Source organism: Ananas comosus, linkage group 4 (assembly GCF_001540865.1).
Source record: "Ananas comosus cultivar F153 linkage group 4, ASM154086v1, whole genome shotgun sequence".
NCBI classification, from domain to species: domain Eukaryota; kingdom Viridiplantae; phylum Streptophyta; class Magnoliopsida; order Poales; family Bromeliaceae; genus Ananas; species Ananas comosus.
Window position 1 is genome coordinate 14,641,147 of NC_033624.1, and position 11,045 is coordinate 14,652,191.

General features: G+C 39.7%; 2 protein-coding genes across 3 annotated transcripts; one reads left to right on the forward strand and one right to left on the reverse strand.

Moving 5' to 3' along the window:
• On the forward strand, positions 2,330-5,080 carry LOC109708996 (glutathione S-transferase DHAR2-like). Its single transcript, XM_020231010.1, has 6 exons — positions 2,330-2,481; positions 2,573-2,663; positions 2,737-2,883; positions 3,931-4,048; positions 4,166-4,306; positions 4,817-5,080. Exons 1-6 carry the CDS (start codon positions 2,397-2,399, stop codon positions 4,901-4,903), a joined length of 669 nt encoding a protein of 222 aa, XP_020086599.1. The 5' UTR covers positions 2,330-2,396; the 3' UTR covers positions 4,904-5,080.
• LOC109708993 (sulfate transporter 4.1, chloroplastic-like) lies at positions 5,762-10,291 on the reverse strand. 2 transcript variants are annotated; one of them, XM_020231006.1, is made up of 16 exons: positions 9,926-10,291; positions 9,392-9,440; positions 9,096-9,297; positions 8,796-8,964; positions 8,611-8,676; positions 8,418-8,525; positions 8,094-8,201; positions 7,948-8,013; positions 7,775-7,835; positions 7,509-7,636; positions 7,328-7,369; positions 6,942-7,058; positions 6,576-6,627; positions 6,312-6,450; positions 6,096-6,184; positions 5,762-6,006 (listed from the first exon to the last, which is right to left on the reverse strand). In XM_020231006.1, exons 1-16 carry the CDS (start codon positions 10,283-10,285, stop codon positions 5,810-5,812), a joined length of 1,953 nt encoding a protein of 650 aa, XP_020086595.1. In that variant the 5' UTR covers positions 10,286-10,291; the 3' UTR covers positions 5,762-5,809. The 2 variants fall into 2 exon arrangements, with proteins under 2 accessions (XP_020086595.1, XP_020086596.1); XM_020231007.1 differs by lacking the exons at positions 5,762-6,006; positions 6,096-6,184 and having other exon boundaries at positions 6,308-6,450.

Consider the following 11,045-nt stretch of genomic DNA (forward strand, 5'->3'; position numbering starts at 1 on the left):
TCACGGTGTGTAAAATGACCATTTTGCCCCTCGCCATTGTTGTCTTCTTCCTGAGCTTCCTCAGCCGCCCCTTCGATCCGCCGCTATTTCCACCTCAATCGGCCACGATTCCTCTCCAATTTCTTCTCCACCTGCTCCTCTTCTCCTCCGACACCGTCGCCGCCCATCGATTTCGGCGACAGTAGGGAGGATACTAAGATAGGTGTTGATGGAGAGGTAGGTAGGGACAACGAGGGCGAAGGCGAGGTAGCGGAGGAGGACGAAAGGGATGTGGGCGAGGGCGAAGCAGTGGAGGACGGCGAGGCGGCGAGGCGGCGAAGCGGCGAGCCGGAGGGAGCGAAGCATCAGAGAAGAGGCAGAGGGGTATTTTAGGTATAAAAAAATATTTTTTAACAGAACCCCTAACGGAACCCTAACTGTAAGGGTGAAGTGCACATTTTTCATTTTACAAGGGGGCAAAGTGTAGGTTTTTAAATGTCAGGATGGGAAAGTGAAAAAGCGGGTTATTATAGGGGAGTTTTCTGTAATTTAGCCTTAATATTTTGTAATAAAGAAGTAGAGTCAGCGAGAAAATTTATAATAAAAATTAATGAATTATAATGATCGAGATCTAGTACAACAGAAGGGAAGAGAAATCATTTTGTCATTATTGTGTTAAGGGGTTGTTTAGCCGGCCGATCTCATGCGCAAAACTCCTATTTCAATAAAACTTTGTGATGAGTGTTTTTTTATAAACCTGTATGATATGTATTATTCGAATCGGCCAAACAAGTAATAAATTAACTTGACGGTGTAACAATATGCAACTTATAGACAAAACAATGTGCCCATAATAAAATATTGATACAATTATATAGAATTTATCTAAATTATAGATTAATTTAAATTGACTATCTAATTTTTAATATTTTTATTTTATTATCTAACTTTTCAATTTGTTTAGTTGGAGTAAGCGAATGATATTTCGACTTTGAAATTTAAATCAATTATTTATTTTAATAATTTTATAATTTTAAATTTACACAAAATATATTCATTAAATTTGTAAAAATAAATAGGGTTATTTGCATACACGTCCCTACAAATATAGTGAATTGCAAAAATATTCCTGCAAAACGAAAATTTCATAAGTTGTCCCTACAAAAGTCATAAGTTATGCAGATATATCCCTACCGTTTGAGTCTGTTAGAGAAATTTACTTAACCACAGTTAAACTACTTAACCATGATTAGTTAATAGTGTGAATTTACGGTTCTACCCTTCTTCCTCATAATTCTCTTTCTTTTCCCTCTTCTTGATCGCCGGCGAAGAGATGCGGTAGCGACGGCGGCGACATCAGCGAACCCTCTCCCTCTTCCTCTCCCTTCTTCTTCTTCCTCTTCCCCTTTCTTCTTTCTCTCCCTCTTCCTCTTTCCACTTCTTCGTTGCCGACGAGGGAGAAGATGCGGCGGCGGCGGCGAACCCACTCCCTCTTCCTTTTCCTCCTCCTCTCCCTTTTTCTCTTCGCCCTTTTTCTTCCTCTCCCCTTTTCTCTTCCTTCTTCCTCGTCGCCGGCGAGGGAGGAGATGCGGCGTCGGCGGCGGCGGCAAAGCCTCTCTTTCTTCCTCTTATCTCTTCCTCTCCCTCTTTCTCTCCTTCTTCCTCTTCCCACTTCTTCTTCCTCTCCTTCTTTCTCTTCCCTCATCTTCATCGCCGGCGAACCCGACCCCGCGTCGCCGCCGTCGTCCGCTCTGACGACCCAAAGAGGAAGAGAAAGAGAAGGGGAAGAAGATACTTTTGGAGAGATATATTTGTGAGGACAAAACAGTCATTTCACAAGAAAACTGTTAAAAAATAAACAGTTTACTAACGGATTTTAACCAAAGTAACATATCTGCATAACTTAGGACTTTTGCAGGGACAACTTATGAAATTTTTATTTTGCAAGGATATTTCTGTAATTCATTATATTTGTAGGGACGTGCATGCAAATAACCCAAATAAATACTATATTAAATTTGAAAGTTAAAATAGTATTCACTAACCCAAATTAAATAAATTAAAAAAATTAAATACTAAAATTAAAAATAAAAAAAAGGTAGATAATCAATTCAAAGTGTTTAATGGCTCAAACAAGGTATGTGTGTTTTTTTTTTTTTTATCTAAGTCCCAAAAAAATTTAAAAAAATGTTTTCAAAAAATACACGTCAGCAGTGACTCCATCGTGGCACGACCGACCAATCACTCTCCTCAAAATCGCACTAAATTCGAAATTTCCAGAGTGAACTCGCATCAAACAATACCCCCGATTGCGATAAATCCACGTCTCTCTACACTCTTCCTCACCACTCTCGAGTCTCGAACCTTCTCTCTCTCCCTCTCTCTCTCTGTGTCTCTCTCTCTCTCCACCTTCGCCCATGGCCGCTACAGCCGCAGCTCCGGCGTCGCCCATCGAGGTCTGCGTCAAAGCCGCCACGGGCGACCCCGAAACCCTAGGCGATTGTACCCTCTCGATCACCCCATCTCCATTTCGATCTCTCTAGATGTCGATCTTTTGTTCCTGATTTGGTTCCTTTGAACGGTGAATCTCTAGGTCCTTTTAGCCAGAGGGTTCTTCTCACGCTCGAGGAGAAGAAGATCCCCTACGAGTTGAAGCTTATCGACCTCGATAACAAGCCCGAGTGGTTAGATCTAGTGTCTTCGTATTTCTCTTCTTCGTTGTAGGAATCGAGTATTATATGATGTGATGCTTTGTAGGTTTCTGAAGATAAGCCCCGAGGGGAAGGTTCCTGTGTTCAATGGCGGTCATGGGAAGTGGATTTTCGATTCCGATGTGGTCACGCGGACCATCGAGGAGAAGTACCCCGAGCCTTCGCTTGTCACGCCTCCGGAGTACTCGTCAGTGTAAGTTTTTCTCGGATTTGTGTTTTCGCTTTACATATATGATGAGATTTGTGGTTTAGCAAGTATGATAATTTACTGCCATAATTTGCTTAACTTTTCAGAAGTTTAGAGATTTGTGGTTTAGCAAGTATGAGATTTGTTGAAGTTTTAGGTCGTGAATATTTGATGCTTTAATTTGTTGAGGGAACTGGATTTTACACATAATGTAAGCACAGCGGTTTGTAATGTTTGGTAATTGTGGGAAGTGAAATTTGATTAGGATTTAAACCCTACTTAGTAGTCGAAGCGGCAAATAACATGTTCTGATTTGAGTAGGATAAATGCTCTGTTACTTTGTGCCCCTTTTTTTTTTTTGTTTTTTTACTGTGTTGTAGGTTCCTGCAACCACATTTTATTTTCATGCCTGAGTGTTTAATAATCGAGCTGTGCCTTTTTTTTTTAAATTTGCTTAATTATTGTAACTTAAGCACTAGCAGATATATCCAGGAACCAGGATGATTTAAAGGTTGTGGTGTGAGAAGGGGGAAAAAAATAAAAGCATCTCATCTAACATAAAATTTTTAAATAACAAATGATCAATTTTATATAGCTGGTTTTTGTCTGAATCAATGATTTGCTAGGACGAGAATATTATTCACTTACCATGGCAGATACATCCGAAGAGCACTGTACTGTGTATGTCATTGTTCTTTTCATTTTACAATATTGTGGAACTTCATTAATTTTGTTTGTGTTATATGTTTTGCTTTGTCTCCTTCTTGTTGTTCACTCAATCAATCTTAAGTTCTCATGCTCTCTCTTTCCAATACTCCATTTCCATGGGTAATAGAACTTCCTAAATGGTTCTTGTGTGTGAGGCATAACTATATTGAAGAACTTCAGTTTGCCAGGCAATTTTCTTGGCTAATTACAAATTTTCCATTTCGTGTCTCTTCCTGCTGGAGTAGTTTGATATAAGGTCACTAGTATTAAATCCAGTTATTCTAGTCTCTGGAAGTTGAATCCAGTTAGAAACACATTTCATCTAACTAAATTACCTTATACCAGGGGATCAAAATTATTTCCTTCCTTTGTGAAGTTCTTGACAAGCAAGGATCCTAATGATGGGTCAGAGCAGGCACTACTCGATGAGCTGCGTTCATTGGATGAGCATCTGAAGGAACATGTATGTCTCCCCCCCCCCCCTCTGACGTGCGTACACGCATGTGTGTTGTGTGCGTGTGCGTGCCTGGTAGTCGGTGTAGGCATCAGTCATGTAGTGACCACACATTGATATTTGCAGGGTCCATTTGTTAACGGTGAGAAGATATCTGCTGTTGATCTTAGCCTGGCACCTAAGCTATTCCATCTTCAGGTTGCTCTTGATCATTTTAAAGGCTGGAAGATCCCTGAGAATCTGACCTATGTTCACTCTTATATGAAGGTATGGGCAAAGATTCCTGACTCATTCTGTTTTATTACCTGGTTGTATGTTGAAAGCTCTGCTTGAGTTCTCTTTTCGTTCAGTTCCTGAATTTCTTTCTGAATGACGGCAATGCAACTTTGCTGTGAGGCAATACTATGCCATTTTTCTTTTTGGTGTTATTTAAGCATATTTGGCGAGCGAAGCTATGACTCCTATATTTGTTTGGTGTGTCATGAATCACAGCAGCTGTTTTACTGCTCGCAAGAATGTTAGCAGTTGGATATTAAACGTCTTTTCTGTTTAAATTCATTAAGGATAGAGTGACCACTCAGGCGCTTCTCTTTGAGGTCAAATAGCAAATATCATTAGTTACAGGGACTGTTATTTGTCTCGTAAGGTATTAGCGACTTGTGTGAACGTAATTGCCCAGTAATCATCTTTTATGGCAAGCAATTGTAGTCTGCTGAATCATTCATTAGCTCATTTCTTTTTTGAAGCCTCTGATATATGGTTGTGCGTACTGTGCAGCTGCTTTTCAATCGCGAGTCTTTCATCAAGACGAAACCCTCCAAGGAGCATGTCATCGCTGGGTGGGCGCCGAAGGTGAATGCATGAAGCGCTTCCTATCCTTAGTCAGTGATCGTTCTGCAATAGTAAAACATCTGCTGGTTTGAAATCACGTGTTCGAACTGCAAACTTGTTCAGCTATCGCTGCAAACCTTGTTATCACTGACTATTTGCACTTGGGTTTTCTGTAACTACTTGTATCAGTAAAATTAGGGGTTTCTCAGTGTGTGTGTGTGTGTGTGTATATATATATATATATATATGCTGTGACTGTTGTGAGTGTTGTGCCTTTCTTTTTACAGTAAATAATGCATGTGCTCAAAATTTAGGCTTAATTGTAACTCTTTTAGTGAAAATAATTAAGTTGACTCGTTGAGGGGTGCAAATGAAAAACTAAAGGTAAAATCGAAGGGCCTAATCCTGAACAAGGAACTTACATATTCGCTGAAAAAAAAAAGAAGTGGAAATCTTATTACATTTGTATTAAGCTATCATTTAGTGAATTACTTCTTTTTACATCATTGTTTGGTGGCAATCTTTTACACTTCTTGTGGGTACACCCCTATTTCATTTAAAAGAAAAATATATGATAGAAAGCACCTCCTTTTCCTAATACGTGTGATTCAGTATCAATTAACTATCTCAAATCCTTATTCAAAGAAGATCAGATCACTGTTATTGTGCTTGATCAACATACACAGATGATTGAGGCCTGAGGGCAACAAACAGCAAATTAGACCTCCCTTGGGGAGAGGAGCGGCTCCTGGTCCGAATTCGACTCATCTCCACCATCAGATTGTCTCCACCGGCACTGCACGAGACCCGACGGGGCACCCGGCATGCTCCTGTGGAAGTTCTCCATGTACTGAAGGCACGCTTTGACGGCGTCGTGCGCGCTCACGAAGTACCATCTCTTCCCGATCAACTCGATGAGTCCAGCACGGGAAAGCGTTATCAGAACCTTCCGGTTTGGATTCGAAAAGGCCATCTGCGTGAGAAATTCGAAGCTAAGATTGTAATATCATTAAAATCTATCATAAATCGAATCTGAAAACAAAATAGATACAACTCTACCTGGATTTCGCGAGATTTATATTCTTGATGCAGATCCTTGAGAGCTTGAACTGCGCTCGAGTCGATGTATGGAACAGCTGCAGCATTTAAACTGATCAATTGACTCGAACAAACTTAAGAAGATACAGTTTATGGAAACCAAAACAAAATTATGCTGATAACATACCTGCCATCTCAATAATCACGAAATAAATTCTTTCTTTTTCTTGTGTATCTTTTGTTGCTCCTGTGCTGTCGAGTTCGTACTCACGCAACCTGCGAATTGTAGAAGAACAAAATGCGACAAATTGTTAAATAATTTCAGTAATACGGTGCGTAACTATGTTCTTCTTTTCGGTTCTTGCTACTTCCGGTAGATTATATAAAAGGCGCAGGGCTTCACCTGTCCTTGATGTAACTTATGTTTGCGAAATAAATCGGAGCATCAATTCGAACAACAACAATTCCGTAGTATATGTATGCTTCGGGATACTGTTCGATGTTTCTGTAAACCGTAGTTCCGGGGAGACGTCCCAGTACAGCTGCAAATTATAACACTCAAACAGGAGATGCGCGTGATAAAGAGAAACTAAAATTACAAAAATTATACAAGCAGTATAAATAATACTCAGATTTACAGTGGTTCGGAGGATCGAAAAGCACTTACCTATGTGGGGATTTGCTGATTCATGGATGACGAATGCGAGAGAAGCGCTAACCTATAATTCGAACTCCATTACTCAGAATATAATTGCAAACTATACAGAAGTGCTACTCGAATTAAAGTTAAGTAGATCATGTTTACAATCTCTGTACTTTGCATTAAGTCGCATAACCTAATTTTTCTCTTAATTATTAAATGGTAAGCACATATTAGCTTAGAGACAAGGAGAAACATTCTGAAGAGGTGGTGAAGGGGGAAAAGGAATGCTTTTAAAGAGCAGCAATTACTACCGATGAGTGAGTGATCAAACTTTTGATTACGCGGGAAAAGAATTTTGTACATGAGATAGACATGGGTGTAAAACCTGACCCCAACAAGCACACCAATCTCGATGCCGAGAAATAATGTTATAATGCAAGTGATAGTCCAGAGAAGGAAATCTTTCTTATCTACGCGCCACAAGAATGCGGCCTCCTCATAGTCCACCTGAAGCAAAAAAGAACAAGGATATGGGATTAGTTCAATAAAAGAGAGGTTACAAATAAAATTGCAAATTTATCCCTGTCGAGAAGTCGCAAATTGCTGAGTCTCCTTCACAACACTATCAGGGCTTATCATTCTCGAGTTTACAACTATTTATGAGTGAGGATTTATCAACCAATAAGAAGATCTTGGACTATGCAAGGTAAGAGAAAGTTTTACTAATACAAACTCCGTAATCGCGATAATTAAGAGATTAAGATATTAATTCTTACCAAACTTATTCCAACAGAGATAACAATGGCAGCTAGTGCACACTGGATCATACAAAAACAAGAAGCGGTATAAGGAGAATTACTCTAAGAACATGAAAGATGCTAAGTGAATAGCAATAAAACTAACTCTTGTTTCGCAGAAGATGCAATTACAAGAAAATTTTGTTTCAGAGAACTACACCTGAGGTATATCTCTAAACAATGGAGTCAAAAAGTATAAAGCACAACCCATTGTGCACCCCATTATAACTCCTGATAATCCTGTTTTTGCCCCAGTTTCATGATTTACAGCTGACCTAGAAAAGGAACCTGCAATTTTGCAAAACGGAATACTACGGTAAACATGTTAGTCGAAGGGTAAACATGAAATTAGCAGATGATGAGAAACAATAACTTCACATTCTTGATACTGATGTGGCTCATCAGAAAAGTATCAACATATTTTACCTGTCGCTGGGTACGAAGAGAAAAAAGAACCACATATATTTGCCATTCCAAGGCCAAATAACTGCAAAGAAGATACTATGAGACACAAATTAATCTATTATTATTGCATGGAACATTCCAAATATCTGCATCTGATCAAGAAGACATTAGATTCTAATGGTTTTTACTGGTACCTCTTGATTCGAGTCTAAGTCGTACCCATTTTTCGCGGCCAATGCTTTGGCAATCCCTACTGATTCCTGAAGTTCAAAATGGTATTGGTGGGTTTTCGACGAAGCAATTAGTAGATAACTTATAATAACTAGCAAATTATTCTTACTAGAATGGCCACTCCAGTAATGAGAACGGCGGTCGAAAGCAGAGATTGCGCATACTCGAACCCTCGAGGAATGTGAAACTGTGGAAGGCCTTGTGGTATTTCGCCAACCTATAGTCGGAAAAACAGCATAAAATCGACACAGTACTCGCACAAAGGATTCAAAAGCTACAATCCATCATAAGGATATTGCAGCATAAGATTATACTTATATTTACATTAAAAGTCGTTTTCACGCAGAAAATCACTTCTAACAAGCTACAGTAAGGATAGAACATATATATATATATGTATATTCCATTATTTCAGAATCCGAGGATGGCGTACCACGGATATCGAGGAGGGGCGGAATGTTTTCACAAAAGTTGTCCCCAGTATAACCGCAGTTAGTGGTCCCGATGCTCTGAGGAATCGCAAACTCTTCTTCGAATTCCCCTGGAACACAAATTTAAGTATGAAAAAGTTTAGTAAGCACATTCCCATGAGCTTCTTCAAGAAGCCAAAAAGAAGTAGCTCTTACCAAGTACTTCATAAGAAGAATAATTGCGAGGATTGTTGATCCCATTAGAAAGGGGGGCCATGAGAACTACATCAAACCAAAATTAGTCGCAAATAATAGTATAACAAGATACAGTCAAAAAATGTAAACACAAAAGAGTTGTGACTTTTTAATCTGATTTCGATGGACTATGGAAAAACACTCACATCTGCAGCTCCAGCAATTATACTCCTCGCGAGCGGCACGATTTTGCTACTCCTCTCCACATTGTACCCCAAGAAGTACTTCGCTTGAGACAACGCGATTACAATAGCCGAGGAAGTGACAAACCCGGATATTACTGAGTGGCTTATGAACCTCAGAAGCCAACCAAGCCTGAAGAATAATTGAACATGACATTAGAAAGATGAAGGAAAAGAAAACAATTTAAGTAGCTCTTCTAGGAAATCTCTAGTGATTGTCGAAACTAAAGATAAAATCGCGAGAAAATTGTTACAGTATGGTACCTCAAAAGCCCCATTATACATTCTAATACGCCGACCATAAACGCGAGTAGTATAGCGAGCTCTGTGTACAATGCATCTGAAGGATCCACTATGTTACCCAAGACATTGGAAACTAAGAGGGATACCAACGTCACCGGACCGATCGCGAGTTGGCGTGACGATCCGAAAATGGCATATACGAATATCGGAACGAAACCAGAATCTGCATCCGAAAACATGAGCTCATCGCGCAAATAACAAAACCGATAGCTAATGAAGAAACAAGATAACATATGAATAAATCGAATCATACTCACAAAGCCCATAAATTGGGTGAAGCCCAGCTAATTTTGCATATGACATTGCCTGTCCAATTTATACCAAATAGTGAACATCAAAGTAACAAAAAGAAAAGAAAAGAAAAGAAAAGCAAATATAAGAAGGCATGAAACTATGAAAATCTCGCAAACTTCGGTTTCGATTCAGGTCCATTAAAGGCCTCGAACGAAATCCATAAATTTGGGTCTGTTTGAAATTCCAATAAAAACCAAACATGGCAATGCCGGTTTGCGATCCAATTTATATTTCTATGGTTACACGCAATGGAGAAAAACAGTTATTTCATATAATTTAACATAGTATTAGAATATGAGGTTTCGAGATCAAGTGCCGTTAGGCTCCTTACATTTTTAACTTTATACTATTTAATTTAAGTTCACGTTTTGAACCTATTAAAATAACTTGATTCCAGATGTGAGGGAAGTGTTGAGTATAAATATTAAGAACGTTGTACTCCAGAAGCTTAAGATTTGTCTCATATAATTTAACAAAAGTTTTGTTTCAAATCATGCCTGGGGGATGAGCATGACGCCGACCGTGATCCCCGCCATGAGGTCCATTTGAAAATACTCCTGCCATTGGTAAGTCCGGATCCACCGCGTGCACGGGAACACGAACTCCATCACGTGCAGTGCCGACATGCTCTGGAGCTTCGACCGCCACTGGGCGAAGAGGGAGGGGGGCGAAGGGATCAGGGCCGACGAGGACGGCGTGGGCCCCATGAGGGGTCCCGGCCCCGCCCTCGCCGGGCCCCGGACGTGCCGCGCGAGCCCCTTGATGACGTCGGAGTCCGCGATGTTGAGATTGCTCGAGGTTGCGTAGGATATCTCCATCGGTATCTCTCTTTCTCCCCCTCCTACAACATTGATCATCTGTTCTCTTGTTTCGACCGTTAGCGGTTTAAATTTGGCGGGAGAAGGGAACGGGGTGTATTTGTAGGGGTCGTGGTACGAGAAACGGACACGTGGCGAGTAGGTCGTTCGAAAATGTGGAACATGAATTGATGTAGGGGGAGCTGATGATTAAGCGCTCTTATTGGTGCTCGTGGGCGGAGTTGCGTACGTGTCGATTCATGATTGGTGGACGCAATGCTGTTTTATGTTCCGGATACAGCAGCTGAACTTTTGGTGCATCCCTTACTCATGGTGGAATTATTGCATGGACCGTGGTCTACCCTGGACCGATCTTCTAAATTCAATCCTAGAGATTTTAAAAATAATATAATATAAACATTATTTTCAATAAATACATGCAGAAAAACAATAATAATATTTTAAATTGTCTGTTTTTTTAGTACCATATTTTCAAATATTAGTTTTTAATTTATAAATTATTTTAAAGATTGAAAATCACGTATAATAATTTGATCTACATTTTAATACGGTGGACTGAGTCCACGCAATAAACTCTCCTCATGCATGGGATACGCTACATAAGTGTACGTACGCTACGGGCTGCGGCACATGTATCTCCCCTGTAAACTTAGAAATTCTCTTTTTAGATCTGAGGAACAGAGAAATTATTGGGCTGGGTATATACGTGCATGTTTTACACCACACTACTGAAAAGTTTTAATAGAGATTTTAAAATAAAAAATTTAACTTATTAATTGCATATGTGTGTGTCTTTTAA